This window comes from Heteronotia binoei, chromosome 6 (assembly GCF_032191835.1).
Source record: "Heteronotia binoei isolate CCM8104 ecotype False Entrance Well chromosome 6, APGP_CSIRO_Hbin_v1, whole genome shotgun sequence".
Taxonomy (NCBI): domain Eukaryota; kingdom Metazoa; phylum Chordata; class Lepidosauria; order Squamata; family Gekkonidae; genus Heteronotia; species Heteronotia binoei.
Window position 1 is genome coordinate 142,144,804 of NC_083228.1, and position 20,295 is coordinate 142,165,098.

The window sequence follows — 20,295 nt, forward strand, 5'->3', positions numbered from 1 at the left end:
TTGGGGGGATCCACATCAAGGAGCAGCTCGGCAAACTGTTTCCGGGATTACCAGAAACGGTCCCAAGTCGGCGCGCTCGTTTTTAAGCTCCCCCCCCCCCCCTGAACCGGAAGCAAAAAATTCTGGATACGAGCGCAGAACCTCTCGGGATAGCAGATGAGGAGTTTACAATGATGATCTTCTGTCAGCATCGTACCGGACCAAAGAGAAAGAACGCATTCCTCGGCTTTGTAAATTGTTTGAGGAACGGCCGATCTCTGAACGCGTCTTCCTGGGCACCGCGATGGCTTTGCCTTTGAACGCATTTGGATCTAGCAATGGATCTACGCAGCTGGCCGCCGGGGACGGAAACACCCTGCACTGGCCGGCCCTGCTGATCCTGATGGTCATCATCCCCACTATCGGGGGGAATATCCTCGTCATACTGGCTGTGTCCTTGGAGAAAAAGTTGCAATACGCCACAAATTACTTCCTCATGTCCCTGGCAGTGGCCGATTTGCTGGTCGGGCTGCTTGTGATGCCGATAGCCCTCCTCACTGTAATGTTCGGTGAGTATTAGATTCTGCTCGTATAAAGGGAATTATCCTAAGCAAGCTGTGGTAAATACTCTCCTTTTTTTTTGGAAACGGATATGGAATCGCAGCTGGCTTATGGCGACCCTCTAGGGTTTCGGCGGCAAGAGACGTTCAGGGGTGGTTGCCGCTCCTGCCTCCGTGTAGCAAACCCCAAGGCTTCCTTGGTGGTCTCCCACATACAAACCACGGCCGACCCTGCTTAGCTTCCAAGATCACAAAAGATCAGGCTGGCCTGGGGCCATCCAGGCCTAATAACCATGTGCTGTCCAGTTGCAGCCCACTTACAATGACCTCGTAGGGTTTGGGGGGGGAAGCCAGAGACCATTAGAACTGTTTTGCCCTTGCCTAACTCTGCACAGTGCCCCCTGGACTGCCTTGGTGGTCTCCCATCCAAGTGCTAACCAGGGCCCAAGAGCTTCCAAGATCGCAAGACATCAGGCTAGCCTGGATCATCCAGGCCTAATAACTGTGTGCCGTCGAGTTTCCCTTTGGATAAACATCTGGAGCGGAGGTCCATCAGTGGTTATTAGCCACAGCGTAATGATGGAACTCTCTGTCTGGGGCAGTGATGCTCTGTATTCCTGGTGCTTGGGGGGAGGCAACAGTGGGAGGGCTTCTAGTGTCCTGGCCCACTGATGGACCTCCTGATGGCACTTGGGTTTTTTGGCCACTGTGTGACACAGAGTGTTGGACTGGATGGGTCATTAGCCTGATCCAACACGGCTTCTCTTATGTTCTTATGTAACACAGAGTGTTGGACTGGAGGGGCCATTGGCTTTATCCAACATGGCTTCTCTTATGTTCTTATGTAACACAGAGTGTTGGACTGGAGGGGCCATTGGCTTTATCCAACATGGCTTCTCTTATGTTCTTATGTAACACAGAGTGTTGGACTGGAGGGGCCATTGGCTTTATCCAACATGGCTTCTCTTATGTTCTTATGTAACACAGAGTGTTGGACTGGAGGGGCCATTGGCTTTATCCAACATGGCTTCTCTTATGTTCTTATGTAACACAGAGTGTTGGACTGGAGGGGCCATTGGCTTTATCCAACATGGCTTCTCTTATGTGACACAGAGTGTTGGACTGGATGGGCCATTGGCTTTATCCAACATGGCTTCTCTTATGTAACACAGAGTGTTGGACTGGATGGGCCATTGGCTTTATCCAACATGGCTTCTCTTATGTTCTTATGTAACACAGAGTGTTGGACTGGAGGGGCCATTGGCTTTATCCAACATGGCTTCTCTTATGTTCTTATGTGACACAGAGTGTTGGACTGGAGGGGCCATTGGCCTGATCCAACATGGCTTCTCTTATGTTCTTATGTGACACAGAGTGTTGGACTGGATGGGCCACTGGCCTGAACCAACATGGCTCCTCTTTTGTTCTTATGTGACACAGAATGTTGGACTGGAGGGGCCATTGGCCTGATCCAACATGGCTCCTCTTATGTTCTTAGTTGCATCCAACTTATGGCAAATCTGTAGGGTTTTCAGGATAAGGGACAATTAGAGCTGTTTTGCCCTTGCCTGCTTCTGCATAGTGACCCTGGATTCCTTGGTGGTCTCCCATCCAAGTACTAACCAGAGCCCACCCTGCTTAGCTTCCAAGATGTGAGGATTGGGCTACCCTCGGCCATCCACTTCTGACCGATGCCTTCAGCTCCCATGTCAAGCACAAACATAAAGCAAGACAGTGCTATCCGGCCAAAACAATAGTGCTCTGGGGGAAAGAGAGTGAATTACAGGGGGGTGGGGGGGGGAGAAAAGATCACACTTCACAGATGTTGCCTTGGCTTCAGCTAGACACACAGCTGTGATAGTTTCAGAACTTAGACGAAAACACACACACACACAAACACACACACAAGCAATTCCTACGAAGCCAAGGTCAGGAGTCTGTCTAATATGGGAGCCAATGGTGAATTCACGATCAAACACCACTGATGGGCACCTTTCCCAAAAAGCTTCACTTCACTAGCTAGGTTTTTGGTGTTGTAAGCGCCTGATTCAGGCTTTCTGCACAACGAAACAGATTGAGACAGTTAGTTAGTTTTAAGAAAATACGCCTTAATTTCGGTGTGGTTATATGAGGGCCTTGCCGAACGTTCTCTGTAATTGCTAGTCCCGAATGGCCAAACCTGAAGCAATTTTAAGTACTGCGCACGAGAAATTCAGTTCATATAATCCTCAGTGGCATTTCTCCCCCACTTTTGGCTTCTACTTTTTGGGCAGGGCTAGAAAGGGGTGTGTGTGTGTGTGTTTGAAACTTACGTCAGCTACCAAAATATAATAATAATGGGGAAGTTTAGAATTCGATCCATGATTCAAGATCCTTTTGTCGCCAGGGTACGCTGGAAGTTTCAAGTAAGGGGAGACGGTGTGGCTTCAGCAGCTGGATTTTCGGCCTTAAAGGCACAGTTGCCAATTCTTTGTAGGGAAAACCCTGGGGGTTTGGGGGTGGAGCCTGGGAGGGGGGGGTTGGGGATAGCAGGGACCTTGTCAGCATCATAATGCTTTGGAGGGTTGACTGTATAGGCCAGGGGTGGCCAACGGTAGCTCTCCAGGTGTTTTTTTGCCTACAACTCCCATCAGCCCCAGCCAGCATGGCCAATGGCTGGGGCTGATGGGAGTTGTAGGCAAAAAAACATCTGGACAGCTACCGTTGGCCACCCCCTGGTATAGGCAACCACTACCTCCAGAGGAACTGATCTCTGCGATCTGGGGTATCAGTTATAATTCTGGGAAATCTCCAGGCTCCACCTGGGGCTTGGCAGCCACACTTGGAGGCCACACAATTTATTTTATTCCACTTCTATCCCGCCCTCCCCGCAGAATGCTCCGATGCACGGCAGACGAGCAGAAGAACTGCAAATCAGCACATTCTGGGACTGACAGAACAGGGCATATTGGATAAGAACATAAGAACATAAGAGAAGCCATGTTAGATCAGGCCAATGGCCCATCCAGTCCAACATTCTGTGTCACACAGCGGCCAAATATATATATATATATATATATATATATATATATATATATATATATATACACACACACACACACACACACACACACACACACACACACACACTGTGGCTAATAGCCACTGATGGACCTCTGCTCCATATTTTTATCTAACCCCTTCTTGAAGGTGGCTATACTTGTGGCCGCCACCACCTCCTGTGGCAGTGAATTCCACATGTTAATCACCCTTTGGGTGAAGAAGTACTTCCTTTTATCCGTTTTAACCTGTCTGCTCAGCAATTTCATCGAATGCCCACGAGTTCTTGTATTGTGAGAAAGGGAGAAAAGTACTTCTTTCTCTACTTTCTCCATCCCATGCATTATCTTGTAAACTTCTATCATGTCACCCCGCAGTCGACGTTTCTCCAAGCTAAAGAGCCCTAAGCGTTTCCCTCTAAGCTAAGTGTTCCCTCTAAGTTAGTGTGGACCAGCTCAAAGCTTTTAAGCCTCTGGCTCGCACGTTTTTTTTTTGTCTTCGCTCAGGTAAAATGGCCCCAGAGCAAACGAATCTATGCAGTAGCTCACAGTTTTAATGCCAGTAGCTCACAAAGTAGCAGTTTTGCTCACAAAACTCCACAGCTTAGAGCAGGGGTGGCCAACGGTAGCTCTCCAGATTTTTTTTGCCTACAACTCCCATCAGCCCCAGCCAGCATGGCCAATGGCTGGGGCTGCTGGGAGTTGTAGGCAAAAAAACATCTGGAGAGCTACCGTTGGCCACCCCTGGCTTAGAGGAAGCATTGGTTGGAAGCCGAGTTAGTGTGAGCTAGCTCATAGATTTTTACCCACGACTCACACGTTTTTCTCTTAGCTCAGGAAGAATGACCCCAGAGCACACTAATTGATGCAACGGTTCACAACTTTAAAGCCAGTAGCTCACAGCTTTAATGCCAGTAGCTCACAAAGCAGAATTTTTGCTCACAACTCTCTGCAGCTTAGAAGGAACACCGGTTGGAAGGTGAGGAAATGCTGTCTTGGGCTTCTGGTTGCAACAAAAAAAGGCTTTTACCTTAGCAATCCACACCTCCTGTGGAGGTTCGCCTCTCAGTTACTGGTCAAGGCTGTTTAACTGAGGCAGCCTCCCAGGCTGAAACCTCATTTCACAGCCACTCACAGAGAACACGAAATTCTGCCCTAGCAAAATGCACACAACTCATTCTACCCGCGGGACTACGGTACTGCTGTGCCACTTGAAATACAGGATTTCTTAGGGTAGAATACCAGATCTGGTGCCCGTTTACAGGGAAATGCCAGCCAATTCATCCAGAATTATGCCAGTGCACCACAGGGTCTGTACATAACAGAACATGCTAACGAGACGTCTACAACGTATGCTGAAGTCTCCGAACATCACCACATGAGAGCAGATTTGACGTTCAAAGTGCAGAAAGCGTGTTTACCTCAATCTGCTATGGCAGGGGTGGCCAACGGCAGCTCTCCAGATGTTTTTTGCCTACAACTCCCATCAGCCCTAGCCATTGGCCATGCTGGCTGGGACTGATGGGAGTTGTAGGCAAAAACATCTGGAGAGCTACCGTTGGCCAGCCCTGTGCTATCGTGCCTGCTTCCCAAACACAGCAGTTTGGTTTCCCTCACAAGCCACTGACCCAAGATGACCCAGCTAGATCCCACGGCAGAGTGGGGATTCGAACTAGGGTCTCCCAGATCCTAGGTCCCACACCTTAACCGCTACATAATGCTGGCTCGTTCTGGCCCTGGGACTGTGACTACTGTTACCCAGATGGGAACAAACCATCAAGAGCACTAGAAGAGTGTGTGTGTGTGTGTATGAAGTCTTTTAATGCAAGGAAACAAGTAAGGCTATAAAGTTCAGTACAAAACAAGATGATGATGAAGATATTGGATTTATAAACCGCCCTCCACTCCGAAGAGTCTCAGAGCGGCTCACAATCTCCTTTACATTCCTCCCCTACAACAGACACCCTGTGAGGTAGATGAAGATAATGGATTTATATCCCGCCCTCCACTCCGAAGAGTCTCAGAGCGGCTCACAATCTCCTTTACCTCCCCACTCCCCCACAACAGACCCCCTGTGAGGTAGATGAAGATAATGGATTTATATCCCGCCCTCCACTCCGAAGAGTCTCAAAGCGGCTCACAATCTCATACATAAGAACATAAGAGAAGCCATGTTGGATCAGGCCAACGGCCCATCAAGTCCAACACTCTGTGTCACACAGTGGCAAAAAATTTTATATACACATATACACTGTGGCTAATAGCCACTGATGGACCTGTGCTCCATATTTTTATCTAAACCCTTCTTGAAGGTGGCTATACTTGTGGCCGCCACCACCTCCTGTGGCAGTGAATTCCACATGTTAATCACCCTTTGGGTGAAGAAGTACTTCCTTTTATCCGTTTTAACCTGTCTGCTCAGCAATTTCATCGAATGCCCACGAGTTCTTGTACTGTGAGAAAGGGAGAAAAGTACTTCTTTCTCTACTTTCTCCATCCCATGCATTATCTTGTAAACCTCTATCATGTCACCCCGCAGTTGACGTTTCTCCAAGCTAAAGAGTCCCAAGCGTTTCAACCTTTCTTCATAGGGAAGTGCTCCAGCCCTTGAATCATTCTAGTTGCCCTTCTCTGGACTTTCTCCAATGCTATAATATCCTTTTTGAGATGCGGCGACCAGAACTGCACACAGTACTCCAAATGAGACCGCACCATCGATTTATAGAGGGGCATTATGATACTGGCTGATTTGTTTTCAATTCCCTTCCTAATAATTCCCAGCATGGCGTTGGCCTTTTTTATTGAAAACGCACACTGTCTTGACATTTTCAGTGAGTTATCTACCACGACCCCAAGATCTCTCTCTTGGTCAGTCTCTGCCAGTTCACACCCCATCAACTTGTATTTGTAGCTGGGATTCTTGGCCCCAATGTGCATTACTTTGCACTTGGCCACATTGAACCGCATCTGCCACGTTGACGCCCACTCACCCAGCCTCAACAGATCCCTTTGGAGTTCCTCACAATCCTCTCTGGTTCTCACCACCCTGAACAATTTAGTGTCATCCGCAAATTTGGCCACTTCACTGCTCACTCCCAACTCTAAATCATTTATGAACAAGTTAAAGAGCATGGGACCCAGTACCGAGCCCTGCGGCACCCCACTGCTTACCGTCCTCCACTGCGAAGACTGCCCATTTATACTCACTCTCTGCTTCCTATTACTCAGCCAGTTTTTGATCCACAAGAAGACCTGTCCTTTTACTCCATGACTCTCAAGCTTTCTAAGGAGCCTTTGTAAGGAGCCTTTACTCCCCCCCCCCTCACAACAGACACCCTGTGAGGTAGATGAAGATATTGAATTTCTATCCCGCCCTCCACTCCGAAGAGTCTCAGAGCGGCTCACGATCTCCTTTACCTTCCTCCCCCACAACAGACACCCTGTGAGGTAGATGAAGATATTGGATTTATATCCCGCCCTCCACTCCGAAGAGTCTCAGAGCGGCTCACGATCTCCTTTACCTTCCTCCCCCACAACAGACACCCTGTGAGGTGGGTGGGGCTGAGAGAGCTCTCCCAGAAGCTGCCCTTTCAAGGACAACCTCTGCCAGAGCTATGGCTGACCCAAGGCCATTCCAGCAGGTGCAAGTGGAGGAGTGGGGAATCAAACCCGGTTCTCCCAGATAAGAGTCCGCGCACTTAACCACTACACCAAACTGGCTCTCCAACAAGACGACAAAACACACATGGCTTAGGGGGTGCAAAGGTCATTCTCACCCCATGTCATGCAAATTAAAGGACAGTAATTCCTTCCTTGCCTTGGAGCATTCAAAAAAGTCCATCATTCTGTGGTTCATTCTTACAACGACCCTGCAGAGTAGGCCACGCAGGCCTGTTTTAAAACATGCTCAATGTCTGGGGTGAAGCTGCACACGTGAGGTCCGGCAGACCGGGAGGGGCAGTCAAACTCCGCGCCTTCTGCTGCTCCCAACACACCACCTAAATTACGTCGGCTAAGAGAACACAAGAGCAGGTCTGCCTTCTGCGGAACAGGCAGTATATAAACTAGGGGGTGGGGGGATGAAGTGGGATGCAGGAGAGTGCGCTACCCCCCAGTAGCTGCTCCTTAAAGCAAATCCTCCCCCTCCCTACCAGTCCCTGTGATTATAGAATCAAAGAATCATAGAGTTGGAAGGGATCCCCGGGTCATCTAGTCCAACCCCCTGCACAATGCAGGCAACTCACAAACACCTCCCTCTAAATTCACAGGATCCTCATTGCTGTCAGATGGCCCTCTAGCCTCTGCGTAAAAACCTCCAAGGAAGGAGAGCCCACCACCTCCCCAGGAAGCCTGTTCCACTGAGGAACCACTCTAAACTCACAAACACCTCCCCCTAAACTCACAGGATCCTCATTGCTGTCACATGGCCATCTAGCCTCTGTTGAAAAACCTCCAAGGAAGGAGAGCCCACCACCTCCCGAGGAAGCCTGTTCCACTGAGGAACCGCTCTAAACTCACAAACACTTCCCCCTAAATTCACAGGATCTTCATTGCTGTCAGATGGCCATCTAGCCTCTGCGTAAAAACCTCCAAGGAAGGAGAGCCCACCACCTTCCAAGAAGGAAGCCTGTTCCACTGAGGAACCGCTCTAAACTCACAAACACTTCCCCCTAAACTCACAGGATCTTCATTGCTGTCAGATGGCCATCTAGCCTCTGTGTAAAAACCTCCAAGGAAGGAGAGCCCACCACCTCCCGAGGAAGCCTGTTCCACTGAGGAACCGCTCTAAACTCACAAACACTTCCCCCTAAACTCACAGGATCTTCATTGCTGTCAGATGGCCATCTAGCCTCTGTTGAAAAACCTCCAAAGAAGGAGAGCCCACCACCTCCCGAGGAGGAAGCCTGTTCCACTGAGAAACCGCTCTAAACTCACAAACCCCTCCCCCTAAATTCACAGGATCTTCATCGCTGTCAGATGGCCCTCTAGCCTCTGTTGAAAAACCTCCAAGGAAGGAGAGCCCACCACCTCCCGAGGAGGAAGCCTGTTCCACTGAGGAACAGCTCTAACGCTCAGGAAGTTCTTCCTAATGTTGAGCCAGGAACTCTTTCTGATCTAATTTCAACCCGTTGGTTCTGGTCCTGCCTTCTGGAGTCACGGAAAACAATTCCACACCCTCCTCTAGAAGACAGCCCTTCAAGTGCTTGAAGACGGTGATCCTATCACCTCTCAGCTGCCTCCTCTCCAGGCTAAACATCCCCAGCTCCTTCAGCCTTTCTTCATAGGACTCGGTCTCCAGACCCCTCACCATCTTTGTGATTATGCTCCTCAGATCCAAATTAACTGACGGGGAACTTCCTGAAAGTGATGCATCTGGCTGCTATCTACTCATGTCCCTTTGTCACGGTATGTCCACAGCTCTGCAAGGAGCTCTCTCTGGAGATCCAAACAATATCCTCGCTTCTGGCCTTTAGCTGGGCAACGAAGATCCCCTTTTGCCCCTCTGCCTTAAGTTTTCCCCCTTCCTCCAAAGTACATGATTGCCCCAAAATCACCCTGTGAATCTCCACGGCAAGATGGGGATTTGAACCTGGCTCTCCCAGACCCTACTCTGAAGCTCTAACCCAGGGGTGTCAAACATCTGGCCTGGGGGCTGAATCAGCCCCCCCCCGAGGGCTCCTATCAGGGCCCCGAACAACTGGCTGCCTTCTGCTTCCTTCTCCCTCTCTCTTGCTTCCTTCTGCATCTCAGCTTGCTTTGCCAGGCTTGCTCAATCGCACAGGAGCTCCAGAGCAAAACCTCTATTTTCTCCATTGGCTGAGGCTCCTCCAATCCCCTGAGGAAGGCAGGAAAGAGCCAGAGCTTCCTTTGCCCAGTTCCCTGGATCCCATGGGAGAAATACAAAGAAAGCACCTTTAAGACCAATGAGTACTAATGTTTTAAGTTTTTTAAAAAAATCTTTGTGTTTGTCTATGTCCTTTGTAAAGTTTATATCTCTGCTATCTAAAATAGGTACATATATGGCAAGTTCATCCCTCATAACAAATTAGTTCGACAGCGTTGCTCTAACCACTACACCACACGGGCTTTCACAGGGTGGCTCCTGTAGAACAGTAGCAAGCAGCAAGGCCTAGGGGTTGCCAAACCCAAGGTGGGGGCCTGAAGACCTCCCAGAATTGCAACCGAACTCCAGACAACAGAGATCTGCCCCCCCCCCTGGAGAAAACGGCCACCTTGGAAGGTGGACTCTAGAGCAGGGGTGGCCAACGGTAGCTCTCCAGATGATTTTTGCCTACAACTCCCATCAGCCCCAGTCATTGGCCATGCTGGCTGGGGCTGATGGGAGTTGTAGGCAAAAAAAAAACATCTGGAGAGCTACCGTTGGCCATCCCTGCTATATGGCATTAAATTTGGTTGAGGTCTCTTCCCCTCCCCAAACCCAGACTCTACCACAAAATCTCCAGGAGTTTCCAAATCTGGAAATGGCAATCCTAGCCAGGCCTGGCCCCAAAGAGACCTTTCTCAAAGGCCAAAATAGGCCTGAAAAGGACCCTGGCCTCTCCCCCGCCTTTCCACTCAGAGAAATCCAGGCTGGAATACTGGAATACTGTAGTTGCCTAGCAACAGCCACTGAGGGAATCTGTTTAAAGCTACAGATGCTCCTTTTATCATTTTCAGGTGTGTTTTTTTTTTAAACCCTAATGTTCGAGAGGGGTTTCAGATTTCAGATTTTCCTGCAAACCTGGGGCATCATTCAGGTTTGCAAGAAGGCTCCATCTTGCCTGTTCATAGCTCCAGCCAATGGACTGAAGCATCCAAAGATTTGGCAGACTTCGCTATTAGTACATGGATGCTTTTAAACAGCTCCGTTTAACATTAGTGCCTTAGACTCCTAGGAAGAAAGGTAGGAATTGCTTTAAAACAAAACACGAACAAAAAACATGCCTGGAAGGTGTCCTTTGGAGGCTGAAGCTAAAATGCTCCCTGACTTGAAAGGAAACCACCCCGTCCCTTTTCTTTAAGGTTGCTTTCTTCTAACTTCAAAGGAGGAGCAAGCGGCACTAGCAGGCCTCGGATGCAGCAGGAGCTCACAGGAGCACAGCTCCTGAACCTTTCTGAGGGTTCCCCCTCCTCCTCTCCACCTACCTTGTTCACTGAATAGTAGGTGCAGCTGCATAACAATCCCTGGATGAGGAGAGCGGGCAGCCAGCCAGCCACCAGGGGCTTTGCCACACCCCCAGCAGCCCTCATTAACCCCTCAAGAAGCCCGCACGACCCTTTCTCCACTTCTTATGTTATTTTGGGCAGTGGGTGACTTGCTGGCCTTTTGGGGGGAGGTGGTCATGGAGAGCCCCAGGTGACTGAGGCCTGCTTGGGCAGGCCTCGCTCACCCAGGGCTCTCCTTTCTCGCATCAGGTTGCTTTTGGCTGGTGGGGGGGGGGGGACGGTGTTTGCTAATGAGTTACACTGAAGAGTTCCACCACCTATTTTTCTACAAGACCCCTGGTCACAACAATAAACCCCGGTCGCCGATGGGATACAGAAACCGTACTATTACGGCAGAGATCAAAACTGATAGCACGGTTGAAATGAGAGACAAATAAAAAAGCAAGCTGGACTCAAAAGGCCCGGCGTAGCTGGGTCTCATTAGATCTCACTGGAAGCTAAGAAGGATCGGCCGTGGTTAGAACCTGGATGGGAGACCCACGAAGGGCCGTCACGCAGAAGCAAGCAACGGCAAGCCACCTCTGCTCATCTCTTGCCTCAAAAACCCCACAAAGGTAGCTTTAAATTGGCTGCGACCCGACGGCACTTTCTGCTCCTTAATCTCTCCATTAATCCGGTGGTGCTAAAGCTGCTGTAACCAAGGTTAAGAAAAACCACGCTTGGAATCTTAATACGGAAGCAGACAAAAAAAAAAAGCATCCTTTACGCTGCGAGAAGTTTAAACAGGTGTGAGCGGGGGGAGACATCACAAATAAATAGCAGGGGTGAGATTATTCGCAAGCGTTTTTAAAACTCGGCGGGTCCAAAAGCTGAGCCGACTTCCCCCGAAGATGTCTACTTGGCAAGCCGACACCAAGTCTCCCCTCCACCCCACAACAATTGGTGGAAGAGGCGAAGCATTTGGACAAAGCCATTGCTCGGCGGGGAGAGAGGTCGTGGCCTGAAGCGAGAAGCTGCGTTGTGCCCCGGTAATCCCTGAGAAATTCATTAGCTGGAGAAATGTTTAAATTAAGAATTATCGGGGCTAGAGGCGGCCAATCCCGCCCAACCCTTCCCGACTTCTCGGCCCCCAGTGTTTTCACAGTTGTCGAGAGCGCAGGGACACTGAAAGCAAATATTATTCCTTTGAATCCTGACAGTTTTATTTACGCGGAGGATCTGAGAGAGAGAGAGAGAGAGAGAGAGAGAGAGAGAGAGGAACTGTTTGGAACAGGGAACCGTCAGTTCTTCGCACTTCTGGGCTGGCGGGGCGGAGGGGGAGAAGGGGGGGGGGGTCTTCAACAGGACGATCAGTCACATTCACTAGACCTGTGGTTTATCAAAGGTTTCACAGCCGGGTTTATTTATAAAAGAAATTTACTTCTGCTTCTCAAGACCGACTTGCAAAGTAAACCCCTGATATTTTTCACAAATCCTGACTGAGCTAGTACGTTTTGCGCTTATAAATATGCGGCGCTGATGAACCATTGGCTGCATTTCAGGACTGTTTTGCCGGTTCTGAAGAGGCAAACCCAAAATGCCCATCAAGTCTTCCGGAGCATCTTCTCCCAAGTTCTCCTGTTCCTCCTCCTTCTCCCCCTGGCCTTGTGACACACTTCCGGATCCTAACTGCACAGTCCGAGAACCACTGTGTCAGGCCTTTCCCCGCCAGACACCCCAAACAGCAGCTACCAATCAGAGTGGGGCTGGGGCAGGGGTGGCCAAACTACGGCTCGGTAGCCACATGCGGCTCTTTCGCGCATGTTCTGTGGCTCCTGAAGCCCCCACTGCCCCTGCTTGGAGAAACCATTTCTCTCTTTAAATCACTTTTCCAAGCCAAGACAACCAGCGGCTTGGAGAATGCTTTTAAAGTTAAAGTTGCTTTCTTTCTGCCTCTCCCTCCCTCATCTTCCTTCCTTCCTTCCTTCCTTCCTTCCTTCCTTCCTTCCTTCCTTCCTTCCTTCCTTCCTTCCTTCCTTCCTTCCTTCCTTCTCTCAAACATCTGACGTTCATGTCTTACAGCTCTCAAACATCAGATCTTTATTCTATCTGCTTCTTACGTTAAGCGAATTTGGCCACCTCTAGGCTGGGGTCTCGGACTGGAGCGTCCACGCTGCATACTGACGGTGCCGAGTTCAGTGTTTGGCTTCTCCAACCGAAAAGTCTTAAGTAGCAGGTGTTGGTTAAGGCCTCTTTGACAGGGATCGTGGAGCAAGGATGTCAAACACGTGCCGTGAGGGCTAGACTAGGCCCTCGGAGGGCTCCTATCTGGTCCTTCTCCCTCTCTTTTGCTCCTTTCTGTCTCACAGCTTGCCTTGCCAGGATTTCTCAGTTGCACAGATGCCACAGAGCAAAGCCTCTATTTTCCCTATTGGCTGAGGCTCCTCTCTTGGGGAGGAAATGGAGGGAGAGTTTGCTTTGATACCGGAAACCGCCTGATACCCTACGGGGTCTTGAAAACCCTACGGGGGTCACCATTAAGTTAGCTGTAATCTGACGGCCCTTTCCACCACTTCATCGTATCTGGCTTTGAAGGGCAGGCAACGTTTCCTCCTGTTCCTCCTATTCTTCTGTCCCTGTTATGTTGCGAAGGCAGGAAAGACAGGCTATTAACATGACCGAGCCCGCGGCATGTGAAACAGGATCTGAATCCAACCCCACCCAGAGTCAAGACCGACACGGGCTCACTGGGAACACTGCCGACGGGACACAGGGGTGGCCAAACTTGCTTAACGTAAGAGCCGCGTAGAATAAATGTCAGATGTTTGAGAGCCGCAAGACATGAATGTCAGATGTTGGAGAGAGGGAGGAAGATGGGGATGGGGAAGGGAGAGAGAGGTGGAAAGAAAGCAACTTTAACTTTCACAGATTCATAGAATCATAGAGTTGGAAGGGACCTCTAGGGTCCTTGCACAATGCAGGAAACTCACAAAGACCTCCCCCTAAATTCACAGGATCTTCATTGCTGTCAGATGGCCATCTAGCCTCTGTTGAAAAACCTCCAAGGGAGGAGAGCCCACCACCTCCCGAGGAAGCCTGTTCCACTGAGGAATCGCTCTAACGGTCAGGAAGTTCTTCCTAATGTTGAGCCTGAAACTCTTTTGATTTAATTTCAGCCCATTGGTTCTGGTCCTACCTTCCCGGGCCACAGAAAACAATTCCACACCCTCCTCTAGATGACAGCCCTTCAAGTACTTGAAGATGGTGATCCTATCACCTCTCAGTCGCCTCCTCTCCAGGCTAAATATGCCCAGCTCCTTCAACCCTTCCTCATAGAACTCCAGACCCCTCACCACCTTCGTCGCCCTCCTCTGGACCCCTTCCAGCTTCTCTATACCCTTCTTAAAATTGTGGTGCCCAAAATTGAACACAATACTCCAGGTGAGGTCTTACCAGAGCAGAGTAAAGCGATACCATCACATCACGAGATCTGGACACTATACTTCTGTCGATGCAGCCCAAAACTGCATCTTTAAATCATTTAATCTTTAAATGCGTTCTCCAAGCCATTGGCTCATTTGGTTTAGGCGAGTGATTTAAAGAGACAAATGCCTTCTCCAAGCCAGCCAATGGGGTGGTGAGGGCTTCAAGAGCCACACAATATGTGTGAAAGAGCCACATGTGGCTCCTGAGCTACAGTTTGGCCGCCCCTGGGTTAGAGCGTTGATTGGGAACCCAGGAGACGTGTTCAAATCCCCACTCGGCAAAGAACCTCACTGGGTAACCTCGGCTGAGCCACTCTCTAGCTAACCCACCCTGCCAGGCTGTTTTATTTATTTTTTATTTTATTTATTTGAGATTTATATCCCGCCCTTCCCACCAGGTGGCTCAGGGCGGCTTACAACATATAAAAACTAACATAAAATATAAAATTATGCATAAAAGGAGAGCCAGTTTGGTGTAATGGTTAAGTGTGCGGACTCTTATCTGGGAGAACCGGGTTTGATTCCCCACTCCTCCACTTGCATCTGCTGGCATGGCCTTGGGTCAGCCATAGCTCTGGCAGAGGTTGTCCTCGAAAGCTGCTGCTGTGAGAGCCCTCTCCAGCCCCACCCACCTCACAGGGTGTTTGTTGTGAGGGAGGAAGGTAAAGGAGATTGTGAGCTGCTCTGAGACTCTTCGGAGTGGAGGGCGGGATATAAAATCCAATATCTTCATCTCCCTCACAGGGTGTCTGTTGTGGGGGAGGAAGGGAAAGGAGATTGTGAGCCGCTCTGAGACTCTTCGGAGTGGAGGGCGGGATATAAATCCAATATCTTCATCTCCCTCACAGGGTGTCTGTTGTGGGGGAGGAAGGGAAAGGAGATTGTGAGCCGCTCTGAGACTCTTCGGAGTGGAGGGCGGGATATAAATCCAATATCTTCTTCTTCTTCTTAAAAATTAACATTCCAAATTTACATAATTAAAATCTAGACATTCACATAATTATGTACTTAAAACATTCAAGACATACGGCGGTCTTATAGCTACACTCAGTTTCAAATTCCCATGTTTCAGCGTTTCAGTATTTCAGTGCTGGTTAGTTCTAGTTGGTTGTAAGCCAGCCGGAAGAGGACTGTCTTACAGGCCCTGCGGAATTGAACAAGGTCCCGCAGGGCCCTTACCTCTTCTGGCAGCTGGTTCCACCAGGAGGGTGCCATTACTGAGAAGGCCCTATCTCTTGTAGTTTTCAAACGGGCTTCCTTTGGCCCGGGGACAATCAGGAGATTTTGAGTTCCCGATCTCAGTACTCTCTGGGGAACGTGTGGGGAGAGACGGTCCTTCAAGTAGGCAGGTCCTAGGCCTGTTGTCGGATAAAGCCTGAGAAATTGACAGAGATGTATGCTGTCCCTTAGCTAGTGCAGTGACCTAGTCCATTGGTCCTCAACCTTTTTGGCACCAGCGACCGGTTTTGTGGAAGACAATTTTTCCACGGACTGGGGGGAAGGAAGGGGGGGCGATGGTTTCAGGATGATACAATGGTGCACTTTATTTCTATTAGTTTGGTGTGGTGGCTAAGTGGGCAGACTCTTATCTGGGAGAACCGGGTTTGATTCCTCACTCCTCCAGTTGCATCTGCTGGAATGGCCTTGGGTCGGCCGTAGCTCTGGCAGGAGTTGTCTTTGAAAGGGCAGCTTCTGAGAGAGCTCTCTCAGCCGCACCCGCCTCACAGGGTGTCTGTTGTGGGGGAGGAAGGGAAAGGAGATTGTCGGCTGCTCTGAGACTCTGTCCTTGAAAGGGCAGCTTCTGGAGAGAGCTCTCTCAGCCTCACCTACCTCACAGGGCATCTGTTCTGTGTGGGGCGGGGGAAGGTAAAGGAGACTGTGAGCTGCTCTGAGACTCTGAAATTCGGAGTGAAGAGTAGGATATAAATCCAACGTCATCGTCTTTGTCTTCTTCTTACTACTACTACTACGTTGTAACATATAATGTAATAATTATACAACTCACAGCCCATTTTCTAACAGGCCACAGACCGATACTGGTCCAAGGAACGGACGTTGGGGACCCCCTGGTCAAGTCAATAGATTTTTAGAGGGGGGAAAAATTCCATGCTTAAGCTGTGCCCAGACGCTTTAAAATTAAAGGCAAAGGTAGCCCCCCGTGCAAGCATCAGTTGTTTCCGACTCTGGGGTGACGTTGCTTTCACAACGTTTTCACGGCAGACTTTTGACGGGGTGGCTTGCCATTGCCTTCCCCAGTCGTCTACACTTTCCCCCCAGCAAGCTGGGGACTCCTTTGACCGACCTCGGAAGGATGGAAAGCTGAGTCGACCTCAAGCCGGCTACCTGAACCAGCTTCCGCCGAGATCGAACTCAGGTCGTGAGCAGAGGGGTCCGACTGCAATACTGCAGCTTTACCACTCTGCGCCACGGGGCTCTTTTGCTTTAAAATTAGGCAGCCGTTCATCTCCGACCCCAACGCTGAAGTCTACATTAGTGCCAAGCCCAGCACACTCCTCTTGAAAAATCAGCAGAGAGAGAGGGAAGGAAGGAAGGAAGGAAGGCAGGCAGGCATCCGACCAGCAAAGCATAAAGACGAGAAAACACTGGTTTATTCATTGGAAACCCAGCTACCCTTCATTCTTGAAACGTGGAAAATACACACCTGCACGCACAAGAGGCCACACATTCCTTAGTTTCAACAACATTATTTTGAGTTACAGAGAAAATAGTTCTGGCCTGGCTAAAGAAAGCCCTGTTGCTTCAAACAGTCCAATTTAATTGGTTATTTTAAGCCTTCTAAAAATCTGGCTTGACTGTATTCCAAGAACATGAGTTTAAAGGACTAAGAAATTTAAGGAAAGTTGGGGGAGGAGGGGAATCTTTGCTAGAAGACGAAGAAGAAGAACATATTGGATTTATATCCCGCCCTCCACTCCGAAGAGTCTCAGAGCGGCTCACAATCTCCTTTCCCTTCCTCCCCCACAACAGACACCCTGTGAGGTAGATGAAGATATTGGATTTATATCCCTCCCTCCACTCCGAAGAGTCTCAGAGCGGCTCACAATCTCCTTTCCCTTCCTCCCCACAACAGACACCCTGTGAGGTAGATGAAGATATTGGATTTATATCCCGCCCTCCACTCCGAAGAGTCTCAGAGCGGCTCACAATCTCCTTTACCTTCCTCCCCCACAACAGACACCCTGTGAGGTAGATGAAGATATTGGATTTATATCCCGCCCTCCACTCCGAAGAGTCTCAGAGCGGCTCACAATCTCCTTTACCTTCCTCCCCCACAACAGACACCCTGTGAGGTAGATGAAGATATTGGATTTATATCCCGCCCTCCACTCCGAAGAGTCTCAGAGCGGCTCACAATCTCCTTTCCCTTCCTCCCCCACAACAGACACCCTGTGAGGTAGATGAAGATATTGGATTTATATCCCGCCCTCCACTCCGAAGAGTCTCAGAGCAGCTCACAATCTCCTTTACCTTCCTCCCCCACAACAGACACCCTGTGAGGTAGATGAAGATATTGGATTTATATCCCGCCCTCCACTCCGAAGAGTCTCAGAGCGGCTCACAATCTCCTTTCCCTTCCTCCCCCACAACAGACACCCTGTGAGGTGGGTGGGGCTGGAGAGGGCTCTCACAGCAGCTGCCCTTTCAAGGACAACCTCTGCCAGAGCTATGGCTGACCCAAGGCCATTGCAGCAGGTGCAAGTGGAGGAGTGGGGGAATCAAACTCGGTTCTCCCAGATAAGAGTCCGCACACTTCACCACTACACCAAACTGGCTCTCACCAAACTGCTAGGCGTTTTGGTTCAATTAAGCGTGTCGTGCGCTTCCTACTTTGCGATCAGTTTTTCTGCAATCAATACTGAGAATTGGTCAGAAAAAAATCCTGCCTTTACAATAAAAAAACTTGAGCACATTAAGCGTAGAAGACGACCGTAGAGTTACATTTATAGTGTGCAGACTCTTCTCTGGGAGACCCGGTTTGATTCCCCACTCCTCCCCTTGCAGCTGCTGGAATGGCCTTGGGTCAGCCATAGCTCTGGCAGAGGTTGTCCTTGAAAGGGCAGCTTCTATCAGAGCACTCTCAACCCCCACCCCCACCTCACAGGGGGAGAAGATATAGGAGATTGTGAGCCACTCTGAGAGTCAGAGTGAATGGCAGGGTATAAATCCAATAGAGAGAGCCAGTTTGGTGTAGTGGTTAGGTGTGTGGGCTCTTATCTGGGAGAACCAGGTTCGGTTCCCCACTCATCCACTTGCAGCTGCCGGAATGGCCTTGGGCCAGCCATAGCTCTCGCAGAGGTTGTCCTTGAAAGGGCAGCTTCTGTCAGAGCTCTCTCAGCCCTGCCTGCATCACAGGGTGCCTGTTGTGGGGGAGGAAGGTAAAGGAGATTGCGAGCCACTCCAGGACTGTGAGATTCAGTGAAGGGCAGGGTATAAATCCAATATCCTCCTCCTGCTGCCACTGCCACAGCAGTAATGCCAATTGCCACGTAGAGGTCAGGAAGGAATTTTCCTCTATGCTGGATTGGCTCAGAGATCCTGAAGGCTTTCTGCCTTCATCTAAGCCAGGGGTGTCAAACATGTGGCCCAGGCGCTACATCAAGCCCCCAAAGGGCTCCTTTCAGGCCCGAGCAGCAGGCTCTTGTCTGCTTCGTTCTCCCTCTCTCTCGCTTCCTTCTGCTTCTCAGCTTGCTTTGCAAGGCTGGCTCAATCGCACAGCAGAGCTACGGAGCAAAACCACGATCTTTCCCATTGGTTGAGGCTCTTCCCCTCCTGGTCCCCTGGGGAAGGAAGGGAAGAGCCAGAGCTTCTTTTGCCCAGTTCCCTGGATCCCAGGGGAGAAACACCAAGAAAGCACCTTTAAGACCAAAAGGTGCTAATATTTTAAGCATGTTTTAAGTTTTTTAAAAAAAATTATTTGGTTATGTTTGTCCGTGTCCTTTAAAAAGTTTATATCTCTGCTAAAGGTAAAGATAAAGGAAGTCCCCTGTGCAAGCACCAGTCGTTTCCGACTCTGGGGTGACGTTGCTTTCACAACGCTTTCATGGCAGGCTTTTTTACGGGGTGGTTTGCCATTGCCTTCCCCGGTCATCTACACCAGGGCTGGCCAATGGTAGCTCTCCAGATGTTTTTTGCCTACAACTCCCATCAGCCCCAGCCATTGGCCATGCTGGCTGCGGCTGATGGGAGTTGTAGGGAAAAAAACATCTGGAGAGCTACCATTGGCCACCCCAATCTACGCTTTCCCCCCAGCAAGCTGGGTACTCATTTGACCGACCTCGGAAGGATGGAAGGCTGAGTCAACCTGAGCCGGCTACCTGAAACCAGCTTCCGCTGGGATCGAACTCAGGTCGTGAACGGAGAGTTCCGACTGCAGTACTGCAGCTTTACCACTCTGCGTCACGGGGCTCTTGTATTTCGACTACCTCCTCTAAAATAAGTCCACATGTGGCCCGGCCCAACAAGGTCTCATTTATGTCAGATCCGGCCCTCATAACAAATGAGTTTGACACCCCTGATCTAAGCAGATCGCTGGGGGGAGTGGAAAGGATTGCTGTGAACCCCTGCGCCGTGCAGGGGGTTGGGCTGGGTAACCCTGGCGACCCCTACTCACTCTACGTTATTTCGGGCTGCCGGCTTCTAAAATTCAAGATGACACCGCCACCGCCGACATGACGAACCTTCCAGAATTTACTTTGCACCCAATATCTGAACCAGGTAATCAGCGGGGACTCAGCGGAGGCTGAGATAAGATCCCTCTTACTGAGATGTGGAGTTTTATGCCCTTGATTTGTGGCATGATTTGTACGTTGTAAAATGAGTTTCTCCAAGGACTGGCGGTCCAATAAGCTACGGATCTGCGAACAATTTGTACATCTGTCTCGTTGCTCGCTCTGCCTCACACATCAGACACAAACGGCCTTGGAAGAGTTTCGGCCTTCAAACGGCACGGTTCTCATGGGGTTTTGTAGGTCCTCGTACGGGATGGGGGGGGGGCACCAATCAGAAACGTCAAGCTTACCGGCACCGCCTGAACTCAAACAGTCTTTTGTTGTTGTTTAGTCACAC

At 49.9% G+C, this 20,295-nt stretch overlaps 1 protein-coding gene across 1 annotated transcript in view; it reads left to right on the forward strand.

Annotated features, from left to right (window-relative positions):
- Positions 1-249: 249 nt before the first annotated feature.
- Positions 250-20,295, forward strand: part of LOC132573440 (5-hydroxytryptamine receptor 2B-like) — a 28,976-nt gene continuing 8,930 nt past the window's right edge. Inside the window, exon 1 of the mRNA XM_060240933.1 lies at positions 250-548. Within this exon, the coding sequence (XP_060096916.1) occupies positions 284-548 (265 nt within the window). The 5' untranslated portion in view covers positions 250-283. The remainder of the gene's footprint in view (positions 549-20,295) is intronic.